This window comes from Notolepis coatsorum, assembly GCF_963971535.1.
Source record: "Notolepis coatsorum genome assembly, chromosome: 7".
Lineage (NCBI taxonomy): Eukaryota > Metazoa > Chordata > Actinopteri > Aulopiformes > Paralepididae > Notolepis > Notolepis coatsorum.
In genome coordinates, this window is record NC_140171.1 from 88,034,361 (window position 1) to 88,060,725 (window position 26,365).

The 26,365-nt window shown below is 41.2% G+C and overlaps 1 protein-coding gene across 3 annotated transcripts in view; it reads right to left on the reverse strand.

Annotated features, from left to right (window-relative positions):
• The window catches only part of slc8a1a (solute carrier family 8 member 1a), a gene marked incomplete at both ends in the record, with an annotated part of 87,249 nt that overhangs the window by 47,175 nt on the left and 13,709 nt on the right, over positions 1 to 26,365 (reverse strand). Inside the window, 5 exons of one of the 3 annotated variants that reach the window (XM_084318496.1) lie at positions 576 to 703; positions 4,493 to 4,561; positions 6,541 to 6,558; positions 8,782 to 8,802; positions 12,787 to 12,893. In XM_084318496.1, coding sequence (XP_084174622.1) covers positions 576 to 703; positions 4,493 to 4,561; positions 6,541 to 6,558; positions 8,782 to 8,802; positions 12,787 to 12,893 — 343 coding nt within the window. Of the gene's footprint in view, positions 1 to 575; positions 704 to 4,492; positions 4,562 to 6,540; positions 6,559 to 8,781; positions 8,803 to 10,683; positions 10,788 to 12,786; positions 12,894 to 26,365 lie in introns of all 3 variants that reach the window. The other 2 variants (XM_084318498.1, XM_084318497.1) reach the window with 2 other exon arrangements.

Genomic DNA, 26,365 nt, shown 5'->3' on the forward strand with positions numbered 1-26,365 from the left:
GTGGATCCACATTACGGATCCACATTACAGCAGGCTGCCTCAGAGGCTGAGTGGATCCACATTACAGCAGGCTGCCTCAGAGGCTGAGTGGATTCACATTACAGCAGGCTGCCTCAGAGGCTGAGTGGATCCACATTACAGCAGGCTGCCTCAGAGGCTGAGTGGATCCACATTACAGCAGGCTGCCCCTGACTGGAGAGGCTGAGTGGATTCTAAACCTAAATGATGTCACGGCAGCTCTGACTGCTTGCCATTGTTTCGGCAGTGGTCCCATTTGTTTGCTGTAATTATACCAAGGTATCACAACCAATTTGACAGCGATTGGAGGAGGTAGAGCGGTCATCTGGTAGTCGGAAGGTTCCTGGTTCGATTCCAGCTTCTACTGTAGAGTGTGTCGGAGTGTCCCTGAGCAAAACACTTAACCATTCCTGATGAGCAGGTCGGCACCTTGCACGGAGTGAATGGGTGAATGTGAGGCATAAATTGTAAACCGCTTTGGGGAAAAAAGCGCTATATAAAGGCAGTCCATTTACCACTTGATATATTTTGTTGAAGCTTTAAACCGAAGAACCTACCTTGAATTCGTACGACTCTTCGATGGTGACCACCAGCTTGACATGCTCGCCCAGAGTGGGGCGTCCCATCTCTGCGACACGCATCTCGTCACTCTCCTTCTTAGTGAAGGAGTCCACGTCAGCCGTCTCTGATGGAGAGGGAGTGACGGGTGCGGAGAAGAGAGTTGGTCAGTGCTCAACACCATTACTGTCCTGAACAAGTCATAGAGGTAAATTAAAGCACCTTCCATTGAGATGACTGAACAGTAGGCGATTATTAATAAAGCAATATCACTATGGGTGTAAATGGGATACATGGTTGGTGTAACAGCATATTCTTAATTTAGTATTACATTATTGGTCACAATCCTGAGCTAGTGGAGTCACATTTGAAAGTAATCTCCCCAAAGCTGCTGTTAAATACTTAAAGGTAGAATCTGTAATACATTTGAAAGTAATCTCCCCAAAGCTGCTGTTAAATACTTAAAGGTAGAATCTGTAATACTATAACAGTCAAACAGCGACCTCTAGGCAAAGGTTTTAGTTTGATGTGTGAGTGGTTAGGGGAGGTCTGGAGAAATGCACAGTATAATAAGTAACTACCAGTATATCTGATATATTTTGCATAGATGTCACTATTTGACGGTATTACATATTCTACCTTTAAAGATGCTGTGTAAGATCTGCATTTGGAACGAGGACCATGTAGACTCAAAATCTAAAGATAAATAGGTGATTAAGACAAACCAATACAGTAGGCTGTTAGTGACCCTTCTAAGGAACAGGGGAAGACATTCAAGTGAGATTAATCCCACAAACAACATACATTATTTTCTGTATACCGTATACTTATTCTTACCATATATATATATATATATATATATATATATATATATATATATATATATATATATATATATATATATATCCACATCTGTCTGTACATACCTGCATATAATCCTTTTTACATACCTGTAGATATCTATACATATCCCTTGCCTACTCTTACTAGTTACGCTGCAGACCAGTATGATTTACTACCATAGTGTCTTTATACCTGTATCACTGTACATATAAATACTACAACTCTGTACATACATCTGCATCTTAGCACTATTACTCAGTAGTATTCATTTATATATATATTATATCCAGTTTAATCACCTGTACATTTTCAATCACAATTGCACTTTGCTGTTACATTTGCACTCTGGTTGGATGCCAAACTTATTTTCGTTGTACTGTACTTGTGCTGCATGATGACAATACGTCATCTAAATTTGAATCTAATGTAATTGATTGATTGATTTTATTGATGGATTAAAAACACACAACAAGGATCTAATGTACTGTAATCTAATGTATGCTGCAGCTGCCCCGAGCAAACAGAGTGTGAGGACCTTCGGGAACGGTGAGGTCATAAATGAAGCTGATACTGGACTTCTTAGTCCCAAGAAGGAACATCCCTGTCAGACCATGTGTGAGTCATGCAGCCTGTGTTCAGCAACACAGGGAGGTCAGGACTGATTAGAAATCGGATGTGTCCTAATGAGACATACGGTGGTGGTGGGGGGTGGAGGAGACGTGGGCGAGTGGAGGAGAGAGAGAGAGAGGGTGGACGAGAGAGAGAGAGAGTGGAGGAGAGAGAGAGAGAAGGAGTGAAGGAGTCCACGTCAGCCGTCTCTGATGGAGAGGGAGTGACGGGTGCGGAGAAGAGAGTTGGTCAGTGCTCAACACCATTACTGTCCTGAACAAGTCATAGAGGTAAATTAAAGCACCTTCCATTGAGATGACTGAACAGTAGGCGATTATTAATAAAGCAATATCACTATGGGTGTAAATGGGATACATGGTTGGTGTAACAGCATATTCTTAATTTAGTATTACATTATTGGTCACAATCCTGAGCTAGTGGAGTCACATTTGAAAGTAATCTCCCCAAAGCTGCTGTTAAATACTTAAAGGTAGAATCTGTAATACATTTGAAAGTAATCTCCCCAAAGCTGCTGTTAAATACTTAAAGGTAGAATCTGTAATACTATAACAGTCAAACAGCGACCTCTAGGCAAAGGTTTTAGTTTGATGTGTGAGTGGTTAGGGGAGGTCTGGAGAAATGCACAGTATAATAAGTAACTACCAGTATATCTGATATATTTTGCATAGATGTCACTATTTGACGGTATTACATATTCTACCTTTAAAGATGCTGTGTAAGATCTGCATTTGGAACGAGGACCATGTAGACTCAAAATCTAAAGATAAATAGGTGATTAAGACAAACCAATACAGTAGGCTGTTAGTGACCCTTCTAAGGAACAGGGGAAGACATTCAAGTGAGATTAATCCCACAAACAACATACATTATTTTCTGTATACCGTATACTTATTCTTACCATATATATATATATATATATATATATATATATATATATATATATATATATATATATATATATATATATATATATATATATATATATATCCACATCTGTCTGTACATACCTGCATATAATCCTTTTTACATACCTGTAGATATCTATACATATCCCTTGCCTACTCTTACTAGTTACGCTGCAGACCAGTATGATTTACTACCATAGTGTCTTTATACCTGTATCACTGTACATATAAATACTACAACTCTGTACATACATCTGCATCTTAGCACTATTACTCAGTAGTATTCATTTATATATATATTATATCCAGTTTAATCACCTGTACATTTTCAATCACAATTGCACTTTGCTGTTACATTTGCACTCTGGTTGGATGCCAAACTTATTTTCGTTGTACTGTACTTGTGCTGCATGATGACAATACGTCATCTAAATTTGAATCTAATGTAATTGATTGATTGATTTTATTGATGGATTAAAAACACACAACAAGGATCTAATGTACTGTAATCTAATGTATGCTGCAGCTGCCCCGAGCAAACAGAGTGTGAGGACCTTCGGGAACGGTGAGGTCATAAATGAAGCTGATACTGGACTTCTTAGTCCCAAGAAGGAACATCCCTGTCAGACCATGTGTGAGTCATGCAGCCTGTGTTCAGCAACACAGGGAGGTCAGGACTGATTAGAAATCGGATGTGTCCTAATGAGACATACGGTGGTGGTGGGGGGTGGAGGAGACGTGGGCGAGTGGAGGAGAGAGAGAGAGAGGGTGGACGAGAGAGAGAGAGAGTGGAGGAGAGAGAGAGATAGAGAGAGAGGGTGGACGAGAGAGAGAGAGTGGAGGAGAGAGAGAGTGGAGAGAGAGCGGAGGAGAGAGGGAGAGAGAGCAGAGGAGAGAGAGAGAGCGGAGGAGAGAGAGAGGGAGAGAGATTGGAGGAGAGAGCGGAGGAGAGAGAGAGCAGAGGAGATAGAGAGAGAGAGAGCAGAGGAGAGAGAGAGTGGAGGAGAGAGAGAGTAGAGTAGAGAGAGAGAGAGGGAGAGAGAGCAGAGGAGAGAGTGGAGGAGAGAGCAGAGGAGAGAGAGCGGAGGAGAGAGAAAGGCGGAGGAGAGAGAGCAGAGGAGAGGGAGAGAGAGAGCGGAGGAGAGAGCGGAGAGAGAGCAGAGGAGAGAGAGCAGAGGGGAGAGAGCGGAGGAGAGAGAGAGAGAGAGTGGAGGAGGGGAGATGGAGAGATCAGAGGAGAGAGAGAGAGCGTGGGAGAGCGGAGGAGAGAGAGCAGAGGAGAGAGAGAGCGGAGGAGAGAGAGAGCGGAGGAGAGAGAAGGAGAGAGAGAGAGGAGAGCGGAGGAGAGGGGGAGAGAGCGGAGGAGAGAGAGATGTGGAAAATAAGGAGTAATAATGTGGAGAAGGAATTAAATGGAATGCATGCGAGAGAAATAAAGGAGGATATGTATATATAGAGAGAGGACATGAAGAGATGGAGTATATATATATATGAAAAGAAACAGAAGGATGAAGAGATTGGTCGGGAGGCATGCATACCTGTGATCTTGATGACGGAGGAGGGGACGGGGTTATCTCTGCCCTGCACCTTCCGGTACACATCCCTGCCTGAGGGAGCAAGTTTGAAGCAGTTCAATACAAAAAATAAAAGCCACCTGCCCAGATATATATTTTCCTGGCAGTCAAAAAAACGCTATGCTTTGATTTGAATCCATTTTTAGGCACAATCCGTGATCCATGATGTATATAAAACAGCGAGGAGTAACGCGTGGGAGGCTCACGCTGCCCCCGTTGCTTCCTGATTCTGCTGTACAGGCGCACCAACCGACCTGTAGGAGTCGCTGTCCACAATGTCCGATCCTCACCCACCGGCTTTCCCACCCCCTAATACTGCCAATTGTATTAGTATGAACGACCAGCCAAGCCGGAAGCAACGCCGAGAGCTGGGCTCGAACCCAGCATATCCTGCGTTAGTGGCGAGCGCCTTGCCCACTGCGCCACTTAGCCGCCCTACAAATCTACATTTTCCTATTACTTTTTAAATAACTCAATTTTGAAAAGATCTAAAGATTTTTTTTAAAGAAATCATATTCAACTGGGGTACAGTACCTCCCCTTAAAGGTATAGTTCAGATGTTTGTACATTAAGTTGTACATGTATGAATTACTTGCTAGTAGTATACTGTAGTTGATGCAATGGCGAGTCTCGTGAATGGAGCCCTGGCCTGGTTCCAAGAGAACCAGGAAGCTTCAGAAGGGCAGCAAACAGGGTTAGGAGACAAAGAAGTGTTAATCCACAACACAACATGCAGGCAAACGTTTTAACCATCCACAACTGAAAATTGTGGTCCTCCAGCATTTTCTATGCTGCAGATCGACACCATGTGTTGGAACTAGCCCCATTGCCACGTAGTTACTACACTCTGGGGCTGGTTACAACATGAATCAGTTACTACACTCTGGGGCTGGTTCCACCATGAATCAGTTACTACACTCTGGCGCTGGTTCTACCATGAATCAGTTACTACACTCTGGCGCTGGTTCCACCATGAATCAGTTACTACACTCTGGCGCTGGTTCCACCATGAATCAGTTACTACACTCTGGCGCTGGTTCCACCATGAATCAGTTACTACACTCTGGCGCTGGTTCCACCATGAATCAGTTACTACACTCTGGCGCTGGTTCCACCATGAATCAGTTACTACACTCTGGCGCTGGTTCCACCATGAATCAGTTACTACACTCTGGCGCTGGTTACAACATGAATCAGTTACTACACTCTGGGGCTGGTTCCACCATGAATCAGTTACTACACTCTGGCGCTGGTTCCAACATGAATCAGTTACTACACTCTGGGGCTGGTTCCAACATGAATCAGTTACTACACTCTGGGGCTGGTTCCAACATGAATCAGTTACTACGCTCTGGGGTTGGTTCCAACACGAATCAGTTACTACGCTCGGGGGCTGGTTCCAACATGAATCAGTTACTACGCTCTGGGCTGGTTACAACATGAATCAGTTACTACACTCTGGGGCTGGTTACAACATGAACAGTGGTGTCGGTGTATGTATGTTTCATTTTCTTTTCATTCCTTATAAAGTATGTACATTAAAAGAAAATGTCAATAAACACATTATAGAAAATAAAATAGACAACTAGCAATGTATGTCATACCCCTTAATGTCCAAAAATCTCAGAATGATCCCTTTAAAAGTGTGTCACTGATGGACATAATGCTCTTGTAAATCAGTGCGGCGTCTGAAGGTTTGATGATGTTCCTTTACGACCATCAGCGCTTGAATCAGTGGATGAAGAGGCTTATCATTAGTGGGTCACAAAAATAAAAATAAATGTTTTAATCCCACAAACACATCATACCATCTCTGTTAATAACAACAAACGTTGCTTTAAATGTCAATTGTTTAAAAGCAAACGCTCACAACACACTTACCATAACTTCTTTTGTCTATTGGGAATTCATAAGAACGATGAATTAGTTGGAATTCACCAGTCATCATTAGGCCTAATTGTTTTCTGAATAAAGCATGGTGTGCAATAAAAATACACAGCGTCATACAATACCTGTTTTGATGAATCCACCTAAAAAGGAATGCATGATTTATTTTTAATCATAAATTAAAATACCTTTCGCTGCACACCCTTCTAAAAGGATGTGTCATTTTCAAAACACGTGTGATTGTTAAAAGTGGCAGCATACTGTACATGCTTTACATTAAAGGGGAACTACACCCAATTGAATAATTCCTACATGTTATTTCTCTGGTCTAAAACGGTCCAAAGTATTAGTGACCACAAACAAACTCTCTCCTCAAATCCAAAACTGGTTTCTGGCTTTACGAGAAAGTAGCTCAAATATTGAATGAACCTTCCTAGGCCATGTAAATAACATGTAAATAACATGTAAATAACATCTAAATAACATGGAAATAACATGGAAATAACTTATAAATAACATGGAAATAACATGGAAATAACATCTAAATAACATGGAAATAACATCTAAATAACATGGAAATAACATCTAAATAACATGGAAATAACATCTAAATAACATGGAAATTGTTAATTTGGGTGTTGTTCCTCATTAACTGCTCGGTCATAATAAAATGGTTCATTACTCATCTAATGAACAAATTGTACTTGAGAAGTAACAGGGTTATAATGCATTCGTAACACATACATAAGTCAGTAGTGTAGCTGAAGGTATAGGTAGTGGTGAAGTACTGTATGCACATTACTTTCTCTGGCCATTACCAGTCTCTTCCAAGACAGGAAGTAAACTAACTGGTGCTACCTTTACTCATATTATTTCCCCTTAACATATTGAATAAATAATATATTATTGTTCCCTCTCACTTTCTTTTAGTTTACTATATGAATAAGAACCAATAATGAGTCAAACAAAGTTAAATTATTTCAGTTTATGGTGTCTGTACAGCCTTCTTTATTCACTGTGTCCATGGAAACAACAATGAATGCAGCCATAAAGGTATGGGTTTTGTAAGCAGAAAAAACTGTCCGTTTACTTTTCTGATTACTATATCACAGCATAACTCATAAATGTTCAGACAGACAAGCTTCATATTTGGAAGCTTTTTCTTTCAATCTAATTTTATTGGGGAGGTCAGTTCTTGTTACAGTAATAAGGCACTTTGGACAGAGTTGTGTTTCAGGCTGTGTGCCGTACAGGTGTAGAGGTAGCTCTGTGTAGGAGTGTGTTTCAGGCTGTGTGCCGTACAGGTGTAGAGGCAGCTCTGTGTAGGAGTGTGTTTCAGGCTGTGTGACATACAGGCGTAGATGCAGCTCTGTGTAGGAGTGTATATCAGGCTGTGTGACGTACAGGCGTAGAGGCAGCTCTGCGTGGAAGTGTGTTTCAGGCTGTGTGACATAGAGGCAGCTCTGTGTAGGAGTGTGTTTCAGGCTGTGTGACATACAGGCATAGAGGCAGCTCTGCGTAGGAGTGTGTTTCAGGCTGTGCGACGTACAGGCGTAGAGGCAGCTCTATGTAGGAGTGCGTTTCAGGCAAGTCAAGTCTTATGAATGCATTATGACCCTGTTATTTCCCAAGAACAATGCATTAAAGGTAGAATCTGTAATGCCGTCAAACAGCGACCTCTAGGCAAAATAGCAGTGCTTGGTTTACATTATTTGTTTTGGTCTGATGTGTGGGTTGAGGAGGGGTTGTTACTGCTGGCCACACCTTATGAGAAGGTGAGAATAACATGAGAATAACCAGTATGTTTACATTTTGTTTTCAAGTGTGCAGAGAGTGATGGACATCAGAGGTGATGAGTGAGATATTAGCAGTAAAAGACAACACAAGTCAGCATGACAGCGAATCATACAGCAGTGGTCGATCGATATGGGTTTTTCAATGGCCGATACCGATATTCTCAGAGAGTGGGGAGGCATCTATTAGAATACAATGCTTTAATAATAACAAATGAGACACAAAATTGCTGAATGTAAGTTCACCAATGTTAGCTACAGTATCAGCTAGCTAGCTTAGCTGGTTGATGAAAGCTAGGGTTGCCCTTGCTTACAATAGCCGAAATAAACATGGAGTTAGCTTAAATGTAACCTGACAAAATATTGCAGTATTTTTTCCTTTCAAAATATTGAAATTTGGAGTCCTTTTAAGCTAAGACGAATTGGTATCGGATTCCTTGTGATCTCTAGGTTCATACGATACCATAATTCCAATTTAAAAATTGTCAATATCAGCAAACCAATAATATCTGGTCGACCGCTGTCATACAGTACAGCAAGGACACCAACAACAAAAAAAACTAGACGTCTTACCGGTTTCCTGAAGCAACATGGCTGATGATGTGATGAGAGGAAACAAAATGAGAAACAACATGAGACAGATGACAGTGAGCGAGAGACAGTGAGACACTAGTGACAGCGATGGCAGGGGAGCAGGCAGAGGTGGAGGACAGACTCTGAACCAATCCTCTGGTCTAAGACAGTCCAAAACATACAAGTGAAAAATTAACAACTCTTCCAAGTCTAAAAACTAGACTGCAAAAACTCAAACTTGTGACGTCATCGGGTGTTTATTTATTGTAACTGTAATTGTATATTATAACCGATAGGGCGTACGTAATTTTAAAATGCTCTTATGTACTTTAGATACTATTGCTACCATGTATGTGTTTCATTACTTGTATATATACATACATACCAATTATTCGCCTGTTCTATTCTCCATGTTCTATCATCCACAGCAACACTATATTATCACTGATAATTTCATGTTTCTTTTTGTTGTGGATCTATTGTGATGTTTCTTCTTGACCTGTAAAGCCCTTGGGGTCAATTCCATGTGATCTCGGGCTATACAAATACATTTGATTTGATTTGATACAGATCCTCATCTGCACCTTTGTTTACACTGTTTATTTTTCTCATATTTTCTAATCTATCTAATTTTATTGCCTATATTTATGTCTTTCTACTATTACCCTACCCATACCTGTACCTCCCCCATGCTACTATGACGCCTGAATTTCCCAAAGGGGATCAATAATGAGATATCTTGTCTTATAACGTCTGAAGCTGCTCCATAGATAATGAAGGTGGGGAAGATATTGAAGGTGACACTGAGAGCACCCAGGGGGATGTTCTGAGTATACAGGTACATACTGTACATGTTCTATTTCAGAACTCAGAACACTACTATAGAATGGGTATAAAAAAAGAAAACAAATGTTCTGTGGGTCCACAATATCAGTCTCCCGCTCATTGTCAACGGAGCAGCTCCAGACTTGATACCTGATGACATCACAAGTTTGAATCTTCTCTGGTTTCTGGTTTTGGGAGAGAGTACTGTAGCTTGTGTGCACAAATATTGATGGAACTTTAGGAATTAAGGAATTCTTAATTTGGGTGGTGTTGCCCTTTAACTCTTGTTGTCTAGGATTGATTTAGAGCTCAATAATGTATTGTAAACAGCAGAATTTCATCAGTCCTTAGTCCATTATAATGACCACAGGCCGTGTGAATAACAGGATATGCATTGTTGGCAGTGTGTACCGTAAGTAGAAGGTCGTTCTAGAATGTCCTGCAGCACATAATATATCATTAATATCATTGATTGATTGTTGATTGAATGATTGTTAGTTGTTTTAGTATGTACTCAAAACAACACTCAAAATGGCGTTAGGAACCGAGGCTAGTTAGCAATGACAGTGGAAACGTGTTTGATTGAACATCACATGAAGTCAAGAGCTCCACGTGATGTCATGTCTTCTGGAAATTACATCATAATGACATCACAGGTACTCGAGGCAAAAAAATAAACGCAACTCTGCTGAACCCTGCAATCTCTACCCTGGACCCAATGACACCCTCTCCCAATATCTTTTTTACCAGTGGCAAGGCTTGATCGACAGCATTAATTAACGAAGGGGCGAGAGCAGCCTAGCAACAGTGGAGAATGGAAGCCAATGGAAGATAAAGGTGAAGGGAGAGTGGTGCGTGAAGTGAATGGAAGAGAAGGTTTTGTCAGACAAGGTCAGGGGCCAATATTTATCACACGTCTAAGAGTGGAAGTACTGTTCTAGGATCAGTGCTCAGGTCACACGACCATATACACCTTCACTATGACTTCATGAGCCAATCTGGTCTCTGGTCAGCACTCCCACTTCGAGACTTTGATAAATACAGGTCCGTGCTCTACTCTGAGGGGGACTCCCACACCTGTCCACTTCTTCCTCTTCCAATAGGGCTCCTGCAGCTCTATGCAGAAGCCGGCCTGCTTATCATACTCCTCGTGGTCAAGTATTCTAACCGCTATGGTCTTCCTGTGAAGGGGACACAGAGATAGGGCACAAAAACAGAAAGAAATGGGAGAGGTAAGGGGCTGAGGGGAGGGGTAATTCAGGGGGGGGGTCATGCAAGTTCACACATTCAAGCACACCAAGACTTGTGACAGGTCCTCCGTCTCCATGGCCCTTGAGTCACCGTGGTACTGTATGAGTGTCAGGGTCTTTGCACGCTCTCACCAGGCCTCGTGTGGCATACAAGGAAGAACTTTAGCATTTATACTATGTGCACAGATATGGTCAGGGACATCACCACTAGCCCAGGAGACTTACAGTAGGGCAGATCTAAGGCCACCCCAGAGGACAGACTTTGTTTGGTGTGTGAGTTAGAGGTGGAATTGAGAACACAAGGTTCACTTTTTGTTTTACTATCCTGTTCTTGAGCAGGATGAATATGAACAACTTGAGTTGTGCTTCAGGAAGGGAATTATTTTTGTAGCAGATTTTATTTTTCAAGCTTGGGAGAGAAGACAGAATACTTTGTTTAAAAAACTGAGCTGTAATCTGAATTTATGTTATCTGTATTTTGACACAACAATCGGCCATGGTATTTTTGGTAAATTATATGAATATGTAATTCCATGTGCGAATAAATAAATGATGATGATGATGATGATGATATTTAGAGAGCAGGGAGATATAATGCATCTGATAAAATACTGCAATTTAATAATAACAAATCAGAGATAAAATTGCTAAACATAAATGCATCAATGTTAGCTATAGTAGGTAGTGATTACATGTTTGCAGTTGGTAACATTACAATTGTACTAGGAATTGGATATAAAATATTGCATTTTTATTGTATTTTATTCCTTGTAATCTCTAGCTTTATATGATACCATTATTATTGCCCTAGCATTAAAATTTGCCTGCTAGATCCCACGAAGAATGGCAATGTCGGCAATACCGGTATTTTTTTAAATGGCCAATATCAGCCAGTAGACTGATATATTGGTCAAACCACGAAGTCTTTGGCTTGTGCATTTATAGCAAATAAGAACTCTTTGAACAGAGAGGGGACTCCAAAACTCAACGCAAAGCACTCAGGACAACTCCCCTCTAGAGTAGGAGAGTGGTGGAACTCGTTGTAACGGTGTGTTCGGTCGGTCCTGGTCAAGTCGTAAACTCATCATGTGACCGAGTCGTATACTAGGTGATAGAGTTCAGGTCAGAGAGGGTATCAGTGAGATTTCAGGTCCGCTAGTTAGGTCATAACATCAGGACCAATCAGATCCAGAAGATTCAGCAGATTATTCAACATCACTTTAGTGTTGCAGGTGAATCTTCCCAGCATGTCAACATCATATTTCTGATGATACTGTTCATAATAAAGTATGTTTCCACCACAAAAGGTGAAAGGTCACTGATACGTCACTGACACTTGTGTTCGTAGGGACGACAACAATTAATTTGAAACGCTTTAAACTCGAGCCGTGTTTGAGTGAAGCTGCGTCTGTCCGCCTCTGTTCGCATATTTCCATTGTCTTTGTTTGCATTGTCTTTGTTTACATTGTCTTTATTTACATTGTCTTTGTTTGCATTCGCCTCTAGATTTAATTCTGCGTTGTATTTGAGCTTTTCGATTTGTCTGAAACAAGGTCATGAAGCCAAATGGACCTTCTCACTGACCCCAGATCAGCACTCCTACTATGGGAAGCTTTGTGAATATGAGGAAGATAGTTCTGTTATCAAAAATGCCAAACTCTGGATCTAAACCAATTGAATTTAGGTTTGACTGATTTAAGCCAAAAAAAAAAAAAAAAAACATAACCCAATGTATCTAATGCTCCCTTTGAACTTGGGAATTTAAATCATGGTGCTCCTTCCTGTATGCCATGGAGATGGGTTTGAGCTAACAAAGGTAATTAGTCGTGTGTCTGGACCCAGTGGACTATGACACAGCATAAGGGCCTCCCAGGGGGCGGGGTTAAAATGTCCTAGGGGGCGGGGTTAAAATGTGGGAAGAGGGCCCCACCTTTCCTGTCACTCATTTCCACCAGGCGGGGTTCTCCGAGCTCCATGAAGAAGTTCTTGTTTTTCTCATACTCCTCGTCATCGATTATATTGATCTGTATAGTTTTGCTGAAACAGAGAGAGAGAGAGAGAAGAGGAAGAAGAAAAGAGGTTGCAGAGAGAGAAGCGTGTGGAACGCACAAGCATGACGAAGGGCAGGAAAGATGAGGCATGCATCATCAAACAGAGAGAAGAGAAGAGAAGTGCAAAGCAAGGCTGTAAGGGTGGTCTGCAGATGATGGCGGTAAAACAAGACAACGCTATTAAAACCAACCCTGTCAAACAACTACAGAATACTGTAAAAACAACCCTTTCAAACAACTACAGAATACTGTAAAAACAACCCTGTCAAACAACTACAGAATACTGTAAAACAACCCTGTCAAACAACTACAGAATACTGTCAAAACTACCCTGTCAAACAACTACAGAATACTGTAAAAACAACCCTTTCAAACAACTACAGAATACTGTAAAAACTACCCTGTCAAACAACTACAGAATACTGTAAAAACAACCCTGTCAAACAACTACAGAATACTGTAAAAACAACCCTTTCAAACAACTACAGAATACTGTAAAAACTACCCTGTCAAACAACTACAGAATACTGTAAAAACAACCCTGTCAAACAACTACAGAATACTGTAAAAACAACCCTGTCAAACAACTACAGAATACTGTAAAAACAACCCTGTCAAACAACTACAGAATACTGTAAAAACTACCCTGTCAAACAACTACAGAATACTGTAAAAACAACCCTGTCAAACAACTACAGAATACTGTAAAAACAACCCTGTCAAACAACTACAGAATACTGTAAAAACTACCCTGTCAAACAACTACATAATACTGTAAAAACAACCCTGTCAAACAACTACAGAATACTGTAAAAACAACCCTGTCAAACAACTACAGAATACTGTAAAAACAACTCTGTCAAACAACTACAGAATACTGTAAAAACAACCCTGTCAAACAACTACAGAATACTGTAAAAACAACCCTGTCAAACAACTACAGAATACTGTAAAAACTACCCTGTCAAACAACTACATAATACTGTAAAAACAACCCTGTCAAACAACTACAGAATACTGTAAAAACAACCCTGTCAAACAACTACAGAATACTGTAAAAACAACTCTGTCAAACAACTACAGAATACTGTCAAAACCAACCCAGTCAAACAACTACAGAACATCACTGTAAAAAACAACCCTGTCAAACCATTACAGAACAGCACTGTAAAAAGCAACCATGTAAAACAACTACATAACAGCACTGTAAAAAGCAACCCTGTAAAACAACCACAGAACAACAGAACAGCACTGAAAAAAATTAAATAAAAAAGACCTGCTGTCAAACAACTACAGAACAGCACTGTAAAAAAACAACCCTGTCAAACCATTACAGAACAGCACTGAAAAAAATTAAATAAAAAAATACCTGCTGTCAAACAACTACAGAACAGCACTGTAAAAAACAACCCTGTCAAACCATTACAGAACAGCACTGAAAAAAATTAAATAAAAGACCTGCTGTCAAACAACTACAGAAGAGCACTATAAAAAAATCAACCCTGTCAAACAACTACAGAACAATACTGTAAAAAGCTATTTGCAATTATGTAAGAAGATGCAGCTTGGCTAGTTTAGGTTATATATGTGTTCATAGTAATATGGACTGGCTCAGGACAAGCAGTTTGGCAAGTTTAGGGCTTATATTGAATAGAATAGAATAGAATAGAATAGAATAGAATAGAAGTACTTTATTGATCCCGAGGGAAATTCAGCACTACAGAGTGCTCACAGTAAACATTTAGGTAGTCAAAAATCTAAAATCACAAATAAGAACAAGGAATAAAAATACAGTCCGGGATATAGGTGTAGGTGCTCATAGTAATACGGACTGGCCCGGGACAAGCAGTGTGGCTAGTTTAGGATTTATAGCTGCTCATAGTAATACGGACTGGCAGAGGACAAGCAGCTTAACTCAGAAGTGTGTTGCTTTTGTGGAGAGTGTGGAAAGTAAGCAATGGATGTATTTATCAACTCTAAGTTGATGACAACAAAAAGCCTTCCAGAGGTTTTGTTGCGCTGGTGGGTGATGTTGCCTTGAAGTCTTGGACACTGAGCAAAGCCGAAAGTGATAAAGCAACATCTATTGGCCAGTTCCTGGGAGGACGAGGAGAGAAAGGAGTACAGGCTGACAGTTAGGACAAACATACTTTTGGAAGCCTGTGGAATCTTGCCCTCATCCATTTGAATGATTGTTTAAATGGACATATTTGGGTTGGGGGTGGATAGATATTTTGTCTTTGTAAAACTGGGGCTCTGTGAATTCAGATTGCCAGTAGGTACAGCCAGATGTGGTTGACCGCTGTCCATATTATTTACAACTGTTTCTGCGTGTGGCTGTGTATCACTAGTGTCTGTTTCTGCGTGTGGCTGTGTATCACTTGTGTCTGTTTCTGCGTGTGGCTGTGTTTCACTAGTGTCTGTTTCTGCGTGTGGCTGTGTATCACTAGTGTCTGTTTCTGCGTGTGGCTGTGTATCACTAGTGTCTGTTTCTGTGTATGGCTGTGTATCACTAGTGTCTGTTTCTGTGTGTGGCTGTGTATCACTAGTGTCTGTTTCTGCGTGTGGCTGTGTATCACTAGTGTCTGTTTCTGCGTGTGGCTGTGTATCACTAGTGTCTGTTTCTGCGTGTGGCTGTGTATCACTAGTGTCTGTTTCTGCGTGTGGCTGTGTATCACTAGTGTCTGTTTCTGTGTATGGCTGTGTATCACTAGTGTCTGTTTCTGTGTGTGGCTGTGTATCACTAGTGTCTGTTTCTGCGTGTGGCTGTGTTTCACTAGTGTCTGTTTCTGCGTGTGGCTGTGTTTCACTAGTGTCTGTTTCTGCATGTGGCTGTGTTTCACTAGTGTCTGTTTCTGTGTGTGGCTGTGTATCACTAGTGTCTGTTTCTGCGTGTGGCTGTGTATCACTAGTGTCTGTTTCTGCGTGTGGCTGTGTTTCACTAGTGTCTGTTTCTGCGTGTGGCTGTGTTTCACTAGTGTCTGTTTCTGCATGTGGCTGTGTTTCACTAGTGTCTGTTTCTGCGTGTGGCTGTGTTTCACTAGTGTCTGTTTCTGCGTGTGGCTGTGTATCACTTGTGTCTGTTTCTGCGTGTGGCTGTGTATCACTTGTGTCTGTTTCTGCATGTGGTTGTGAAGAAAAGGATTTTGCATAGCAAACATAGCAAAAATGCATGAAGATTATATACTTTCACATTTGAAACCTGTCAACTTCAAGAGGACGTAATCAGAGCAGCATAACTGCACCATATACTGTACCACTTTAACATAACCTTTAATCAGAGCAGCATAACTGGATCACATACCACTTTAACATAACATTTAACCTCTTCCACCCGGAGCCTATTTTCTGAAAATCTGTCTAAAATACATACCTAAGTAAATGGAATATTGCTCCACTTCTACAAGGTCCATTTGCATATTCTTGGTATCTAGGGACATCTATGGACCTCAGTGAATGTATTCCCAGTGTCAGAAATATTGTGTCTATTACTAGGCTTGCTTAAATTGTGATGAAACAAAGGAGAATATGAATTATGATTTTTCTTTGCAGTGAATAACACCATGCTAATAATGACCAAACATTACAAACTGCCACTGATCTCGTTCAGTACCTTCTTGAGATCATGTGTACAAAAAGTCTAAGGAAATGAATAAAGGGAAGATGATTAAACAGAAGGTTCTGTAGATACAGTACTAAGGATGCCCCGATCGATCGGCCAGCGATCGGTATCGGCCGATATTCAGTATAAATATGAGATCGGTGAATTCCGATAATGCTTTATTTTCGCCGATCGTGAAAACCGATCGAAAAACATGATCCAATTCTTAGCGGAGATCTCACTCGCTGAGTTCTATCTCAGACACATGGAGCTGCAAACTGCCGCTCCTCCTCCTCCCTGCCCCTCCCTTACCCGTGTAAACACAGAGGAGGCTCCGCTCTAGTCTAGTGCATGAGATCTCCGTGAGCTAACGTTAGCTACCTAGCTATCGTTACTGTTTAAACAGAATGACCCAGTCAACTATTCACTTTTAGTTTAATACATGAGGCATTGTCTAACGGTATCTAGCCGGCTAGCTACTGATAGCTCCTGATATCAACAAATGCTCCAGCAATAGTCTAGTAGTGCATGTTGATACCTCCGTTAGCTCACGTTAGCTCACTGTTCAACACGAAATGTCCCAGTAAACTAAATAGTTCACTGAGGCGTTGTCTTAACGTTATCTAGCCGGTAGCAGTAGCTACAGATAGCTCCGGATATCAATGTCTTATAACATTGATTCGATGCGTATTTGAGCCCCGGCTTGCATCGCAGTCACGAACGGGGCTAGCTGAGGGAGTAGGGTATATCTGCAGAGCCGCAGATACCCTGCTGAGGGCATGTTGAATGTGATTTGACCAAAGCAGAGTATACACACAGACAGTGGAGATAGCGAGCATTTTGACTTGTTGCGTGGTGGCGATGTCTCGCAGATAATACAACTACAAGTATAATATATATATATTTTATTAAAATTCTTTTTTTAAAAGTTTTTTTTTTAATATAAAACCAAAAACGATCGGTATTGGATCGGTATCGGCCGATATGGCTCAAGACGATCGGTGATCGGTATCGGTGGCAAAAAACGTGATCGGGGCATCCCTATACAGTACTGAATTCTCCCATCCGGACCAATGCCATTTGAAATATTATTATAGAATATAGAATAACAGGCTTATAAATTACCTTATTATAGCCAATTTGCACATTTATATATATATACATATATTATCTTTCAAATGCCCGAGTTCAATTTGGATTTAGTATCACCAGGCGTGCATAAGAACAGATAATGAAATCTACTGTAATCTACTGTACTTTTTTATTTTGATCAGGGTTCAACCGTTTTCAAACTAATTTCAGATCTAATTGTTGCTGCATGCTGACAATAGGGAAGAGAAACTAACTGCGTTTCAATATTTGTCAAAAGCTTTACCTTTTGTGGTAGAATTATCCCGAATAATAACAGTTATTGAAATAATTCATACAGAACTCTGAACCTTGAACCCCATAGAACTTTACAGGAAGTGTAGTTTTGAAAAATTCCAACGCAGATCCATAGCTCTGGATCTCCGCTATGAAATGGCTGCAAAAAAACTACAATTCCCATGATTCAAGGTTTTACAAAATGGTCGCCTCTCACGGATTATACAGACAATTAGCCGACGGACCGCACGGGTGGAAGAATCAGAGAAGCATAACTGGATCACATACCACTTTAACATAACTTTTAATCAGAGCAGCATAACTGGATCACATACCACTTCAACATAACCTTTAGAGGTCAATGGATCGAGGCTTGAATGTTCCCAAGCACTGGAATACACAAACATTATGCAGAAAGCATACTTTTACTTTAGATACTTAAGTACATTCAGTAGAAAATACTTCTCTACTTTTACTTAAGTAGAATTTGAACGGAGGAATTTTACTTTTACCAGAGTACTCATTTATCTGGGCATTTCTACTTTTACTTAAAGGAACACGGAAAGGAAAAACAGGGCTTTTGAGGTGATGAAATCACTGCGCCCAGGCAGCAGTGGTTCTGAAAAAGAAATTCTGAGTATATATCTGCTTAGAAAACGAAAATGTCAGTTTATTGCGTTAATTAGATTAATTAATTACACAGCAAATTATCGCGTTATGAAAGTTTACTCAAAATTAATTTAAAAAGAAAAAGTTAATTTTTTTTTACATTTACATTTTCTTTTTTTTATATCTCATTTATTCCATAAGAACGTAGAATACACATTTACATACTTTTTTTAATATGGTCCATTTGCATGTTCTTGGTATCTGATTCTAGGGACATCTATGGATCTCAGGGAATGTATTCCCAATGTCAGAAATACTGTGTCTGCAGACCAGGCTGCAGAAACAAATTAGTGGGGGGGCATAAAATGTTCTCGGGGGGGCACAATGGTTTTTCAACACAGGTTCCCTTTTATACGTTTCAGCTGGGACAGCGGCGCTGTGGCTTGCTTGACGCTGCCCACGGTGCTGAACTAAACAGCAGAGAGGCAATTGAAAAATCTAATTTCTCTCTATCTTAAGAACTTTCACTTATACAAAAACAGACTGAACGGATATATAACAGACCTGCTGGGGCAGCGGACTGAGAGCAGGGGACACAAACAGGCTGGATAAGATGGTCAAGAAGGCCAGTAGCGTGGTTGGGGTGGAGCTGGACTCTAGCGAGGGTGGCGGAGAGGAGGAACCTTGCTAAGCTCCAGGCCATCAGGGAAAACCCCTCCCACCCACTATACACAGACTTGGCTGACAGGAGGAGCATGTTATAGGCTCACACTACCTAAATGCAGCACTGAATGGCACAGGAAGTCCTTCATTCCGACAGCCATCAGACTATACAATGCATCACTGTGCCTCACTGCATCACTGAGCACAGAGTGACAATTACCATCTTCCTGGACTCTTACTTTTTAAACAGCACTGTGCATTATTACACCTACTGTAGACTTCAGTATATTTTTACTGTATTTATTTACTGTATCTTTTATTCTATTTTTATTCTATTTCATTTTATTCTATTCTTAGGCCATTTGTTTTGTTATTCTTATTTGTGACTTGTTCTGTCTAAATGTTTAATGTTGAGTGATTTGCAGTGTCAAATTTCCCTTAGGATAATACATTTCTATTCTATTCTATATCTTTGAAAAGTCTCTATTTATTCAACACTTCTGAATTCACTGACAAACTGAACTGAACTGACAAAAATAAGGTGCATAAAAAAGCAAACAAAATTTCTCCACAGGCTACTCACCATCATAAGTAGAGAGGCAAGCGGCGTTTGGGGACAGAGTGAAATCTTCTTAAAACACTGCCCCTCCACTCATTCCTGAACTTTTTCGTTAAGTCCTTCTCAAATGCCAACTGAATTAAATTGGCCTTAGTTGCGTCGATGAAGCATACTAAGGCGATGTTCTGTAAAGACGTTCTTGAGGGTAGAAAACGAATTCTCACAGAGTGCCGTGCTAGCTTCAGTAGTGTTGTTGTTGACATCAGTGCCCACTAGGGCTGTCCCCGACTAAGGATTTGGATAGTTGACTTTGATTGAATTTTTTTTTTTTTTTACCAGGGTGGGCACAGCTGACTCAGTGGGCGGGCCCGGCCCCCTAATGCCCGCCCATGGCGCCGGGACTGTGTGTCTGTTACTAGGCTTGAGTAAATTGTAATGAACCAAATGAGAATATCAATACATTTTTTTTTTTTTTGACTGTGAATAACACCATGCAAAAATGTACCAGGCCTGAAAAATCTAAACATAAGTTGGAAAACGAAGACCAATTTTGGAAACGTATGTTATGTCAGTCTTTTCATACGGAGCAGAAGCATGGACGCTGAATGAAGAGGCAAAGAGGATGATAGACTCTTTTGAAATGTGGACGCTGAGGAAGATGCTGAAGATAACATGGAAGGATAAGATCAAGAATGAGGAGGTACTGAGAAGAGCGGATATGCAAGGAGGACAGCTGCTGGAGAGGTTGAAAAAGAGAAAGATGGAGTTGTGCAGGCATGTTCTGAGAGGATCCAGCAGGGAGATGTTCAAGAAGGTGGTGATGGGGAAGGTGGATGGAAAGAGAGGAAGTGGAAGACCAAGAAGAGGCTGGGTAGACAACGTCTGTGATTGGAGCGGAGTGAGAGGCGGAGTCACGGAGTTGGAGAGAAGAAGTGGGGACAGAATGGGTTGGAGAGTGATAGGCAACCTTCGGAACGAAGAAGCCACCTAATGATGATGATGATTAAACAGACGGTTTTGTAGATACAGTACTGAATTCTGCCATCCGGACACATGCAATTTGAAATATGATTATAGAATATAAAATATCAGGCCTAAAATGGTTATGTGATTAAAATGTGATTAATTCGATTAATTAATTACAAATCCTGTAATTAATTAGATAACTTTTTTTTATCGCCTGACAGCACTACTAATTGTTATTATATATTTTTCACCTGGTAAATACACAGGTCACAACATGTTTACAGGAAGGTTTTGGAGTTGTATTTGGAGTATATTTCGTGACTGTTGGGAACTAGGCTACACTGGCACACCTACTTCCAGTGAATGACGCTAAGCTAGGCTAACGGTACGGCTGTTCCCTAAGCCTAATGCATGCACAGAGAGGAAAATGGTATGTATCTGCTTGTCTAACTCCAGGGTTCAAGTTCAAGTTCAAGTTCCTTTTATTGCCACACGGCCAGGCTGGTGGAATTCAAGCACGGTGCAGGTGGTAGCTGCGACAATACACCACAAAAACATAAAAAGACACATGGAACAGTACAGTACAGAAAACACCACCTAGAACAAATACATGACAAAACAGTACAGTACGAAAAACTATAGATGACAGTTCAATGTAACCTAGACCAGAAGAAACATAACAGCAGGGGGTCAATTTAGGAGGAGTTGGAGTGAAGCAGTTGTATGGCCTTGGGGAAGAAACTGTTATTGAACCTAACCGTGCGACTACCCAGTGACCTGAAGGGTAGATGGCAAATAAGCAAATTTCCCAAAAAGTTGGCGTGTTCCTTTAAGTAAACAGTGGTATACAGTGGTGTACTTCTTCCACCACTGTATATAACAATATTATATTGTGTTTAAAAAGAAATTTAAATAAAAAACTCAAACCAAAAGTTTATAAATACAGTTATAAAATAGCTCATGGCAGACGGGCGAGCAGCTTGTCAGGATTAAAGAGAAGCGGCGACACACTCAGCGGTCGGGACGGGGAGCCACTGACCCCCCCCCTGCGCTGGAGCGTAAGGGGGACCAGCTACAGTCCAATCAATCTCCTTTATAGGCTCATCCTGTGCCTGCCGTGGTTGAGAAGGACCAGCGTTAGGGTTTAGGTTCCGCGCACAAGAAATTACTTCCCCAAATAAGGAAGTGTAAACTAATACTCAGGGACAGACACGAGAGCGTGTTTATCAACTGAAACTGTTCATCAGCTGAAGCAATGGACGCGGAGAAGAGATGTTTTTGGACAAACACCATGACAGAAGGATGTCTGCAACACCAGGGTTATTATAGTTTTGCATTTTACATTTTTTGTTTTTATTTCTTTTTTCTTTTTCTTTTCTTTTTCAATTCAGTTTAGTTTCAGTTTAGTTTTTAGTATTAGAATTGTAATTTTAGTTTAGATTTGATTTGTTTCAGTATTTTTGTTGTTTATTATAAGATGTGTAGAAACTAGGGATGTTCGATATTGGCTTTTTACTGATATCCGATATACCGATATTGTCCAACTCTTCATTTCCGATACCGATATCAACTGATACCGATATAAGCGGGGTTCCCCCCCCCCAAAAAAACGGAATAATTTCAGTTAATTAACATTACATATCTCTTGTCGTGGAATTAACACAACATTATGCATACTTTTGACAATAAATAAAATAAGAATTTGTTCTTACTTGCTTGCCTGGGTAAATAAAAGTTAAATAAATGTAAAAAAATAAATAAAAAAATAGTTTTGAAAACCGATATCGATAATTTCCTACATTTTAATGCCAATATCGGTAGGCCGATAATATCGGACATCCCTAGTAGAAACACTTCACTTTGTGAAGGCAACTGCCTCAGTCATGCAGACACCCCAATCTCAATAAACACTATTCAACATCATGCACTCATGTTCACAACTTTGACTACATAAAGTTGACAAATAAGACAAAAAAGTACACAATATAGTTTCAGTTATTTTCTTCTAAAGTCTAAAGTTTTCTTAAATAATAACTTTGAAACAGAGTGAGCTTTGAGAGATCACAGGAATGAATAATAGGAACGATGAGGACAGAAGTATAGAATGTAATAGTGGAACGTTCTAAACCTCTTCATAGAGGTCATGATTGTAAAATAATTACTAGACCAATGACTGAGAGATGACGGAGTAGAGTGGGGGCTATTGAAGTCATTGTAGTGTCTCTCATCCTGCCTCATTGTAGTATCTCTCATCCGGCCTCATTGTAGTATCTCTCATCCGGCCTCATTGTAGTGTCTCTCATCCTGCCTCATTGTAGTATCTGTCATCCTGCCTCATTGTAGTGTCTCTCATCCTGCCTCATTGTAGTATCTGTCATCCTGCCTCATTGTAGTATCTGTCATCCTGCCTCATTGTAGTGTCTCTCATCCTGCCTCATTGTAGTATCTGTCATCCTGCCTCATTGTAGTATCTGTCATCCTGCCTCATTGTAGTATCTGTCATCCTGCCTCATTGTAGTGTCTCTCATCCTGCCTCATTGTAGTATCTCTCATCCTGCCTCATTGTAGTATCTGTCATCCTGCCTCATTGTAGTATCTGTCATCCTGCCTCATTGTAGTATCTGTCATCCTGCCTCATTGTAGTATCTGTCATCCTGCCTCATTGTAGTATCTCTCATCCTGCCTCATTGTAGTATCTGTCATCCTGCCTCATTGTAGTATCTGTCATCCTGCCTCATTGTAGTATCTCTCATCCTGCCTCATTGTAGTATCTGTCATCCTGCCTCATTGTAGTATCTCTCATCCGGCCTCATTGTAGTATCTCTCATCCGGCCTCATTGTAGTATCTCTCATCCTGCCTCATTGTAGTATCGCTCATCTTGCCTCATTGTAGTGTCTCTCATCTCATCTCATTGTAGTATCTCTCATCTCATCTCGTTGTAGTGTCTCTCATCCTGCCTCATTGTAGTGTCTCTCATCCTGCCTCATTGTAGTATCTCTCATCTCGCCTCATAATCATAATAATAATAAATACGACAATATTTGTAATATTGATAAAAAAATATGTTTTACATTTACAGTCATGCCTCAACGTCACATTGAGGAAGAGGAAATGTACGGCAATGTTGGTGAATGAGGTCCAATGACTCACCTCTAACCATAATCCTAAACCAAGAAGAGAATGACCAGAACAGGTTTCTCCTGTCACCTCTAACCATAATCCTAAACCAAGAAGAGAATGACCAGAACAGGTTCCTCCTCACCTCTAACCCTAATCCAAGAAGAGAATGACCAGACGGGTTTCTCCCTCTGCATTTGCCCATATCTCCTCCCAGTCCCTGTGTGTCAACCGAAAAGCTTGGCAAATATCTCAGTCGACAGAGGGCAGCCCTGCCCTCGCCCTCAGCAGAAGAAAAAAAGGGGACGCAAATATGTTCACCAGCCCTGAAGCGTTTTGCTTCGAGATTCGGGACGTACAGTACAGTGTGCTGACTAACCTCCCAAATCTCCAAGGCCTGTGAGGGGGAAAGAACAATCGCACGCAGAGGAGAGGAGTCCAGAGGAGAGTCAGTGTGTCGAGGCAGTTTGCTGTTCACCCTTCCTCCGCCTGTGAGATGGAGCGGAGTTGACATGTCCCCTTTGTGCGGCCCGGGGGACATGGATGGCATTGGGTCCTCGGTCATGTGATCCGGTGGTAAGGCTTGCTGCAGGGCACACCTACATTCTTTTGTATTCTGACCAGGGCATAGAGCATTTTCAGGGGCAAAATAATTGGGGAAGGGGTTGCAGAATGTCCTTAACACTTTCAGTGCCAAAAACGAGTTTCTGGGCCTAAGTCGTTCAGTGCCATAAACGACTTAAATCATTTCTGGGTCGTTTTTCCTTTTTTTCGATTTGAATACCCTATTCAATACCAGGGAGCTGTATGTTGCCTGTAAAAGGCATACTGGGACTCCGAAGGTGCAGTACCGGCCAGATCCTCCCAGGCGGCGGTATCGAGCACCCTTTGAAAACTTGTATTTTCGGCTGTGCGTCGATTATATGGGTCCGGGTCGGCTATTTTTCTCCGGGCAAGATGATCGGTTATAACGCTCAGATTGAGAAGAATCAAATACTCCCGATTCGTGATGTGTGTTGGATTATGTTGGCGACACGATGGACATCAATACTTGGAATGGCGATCAGATAATTGGAATATTCTTTTTGGGGTACATCCATGTCAAGGTAATGGCTATATGATATCAATCTTGCATTGATCCAAGAATGTCTTCATTGCGATCCGAGCGTATGTGTGTAACGTTAGTCAACAATGTATTCCGTTGGTGACGATCAAAACATCAAAAAATGACCCCCCCCCCCACCCTTTCATGCATTCATGATGGAACATAATACCTATCATATGCATTTGATTTTTTTTATTGTAGCGTGTGTAGGGGCAAAACGCCAATGCATTTATTATAATACACGTTGTGGGCTATTACCAGCCTCCCAGAAATGACCCTAGACCGCTCTAAGACCATACTTATATTCACCACGGTATAAAACGGGAATGTATGGATGAAAAAATTATTTCTTTTTCACATATTGAATGATAGATACTCGATGTCAAATGGGCCATAGTATTGTATCCATAGCTATAATATAGAATATAGTTATAGCTCTACAAACAAGGTGACCGTTCCCTATCTATCTAGTGGTGGCCTCGCTACAGGCGGCTGCGGCTAATAGCTGGCACCCAAAGGTCAAGAGTATTAGAAATGAAGGCAAAATCTATCTAGAATCTGAAAAACCCTTTTGGGGGCATTTCCTACTTGTCTACTAAACTAAAGCACCATGTATCTCACAGCCTGTCAAGCTCTGTACATTTTTGGAGTAAAGTCAAATACCTTAAAAGTATCACTGTTTTTATTCACATTTCCACCCAAATGGACAGAGTTTTTCAAAATTATTATTGTTGTTATATAGTCTGCAAGACATTTCCTACTTCATATAACCTTTGTAGTCCATATTTGCCAATTTCCTTTCTCTCGCAATGTTTATATTCCATACATGTTCATTTTCACTTTTGGTTTTGGTGAAGTTGCAATGAGTCTGATCTCCTTTGATTGACAGCAGTGGCGGACTGGCCATCGGGACGTTCGGGACGAATCCCGATGGGCCGGAACCAAAGTGGGCTGGTCCAAAAGAAAAAAAAATCTTTTTTTTATACTTTTTTTTTTAACTTTTCTTTTTTTTAACTTTTTTTTTTGGGCCAGTGTGTGGGCCAGTGTGTGGGCCACTAATGTGGGCCGGTGTGTGGGCCAGTGTGTGGGCCAGTGTGTGGGCCAGTGTGTGAGTCGGTGTGTGGGCCACTAATGTGGGCCAGTGTGTGGGCCGGTGTGTGGGCCAGTGTGTGAGTCGGTGTGTGGGCCAGTGTGTGAGTCGGTGTGTGGGCCACTAATGTGGGCCAGTGTGTGGGCCGGTGTGTGGGCCAGTATGTGGGACGGTGTGTGGGCCGGTGTGTGGGCCAGTATGTGGGCCAGTCTGTGGGCCGGTGTGTGGGCCAGTGTGTGAGTCGGTGTGTGGGCCGGTGTGTGGGACGGTATGTGGGCCGGTGTGTGTGGGCCAGTATGTGGGCCGGTGTGTGGGCCAGTGTGTGAGTCGGTGTGTGGGCCAGTATGTGGGACGGTGTGTGGGCCGGTGTGTGGGCCGGTAT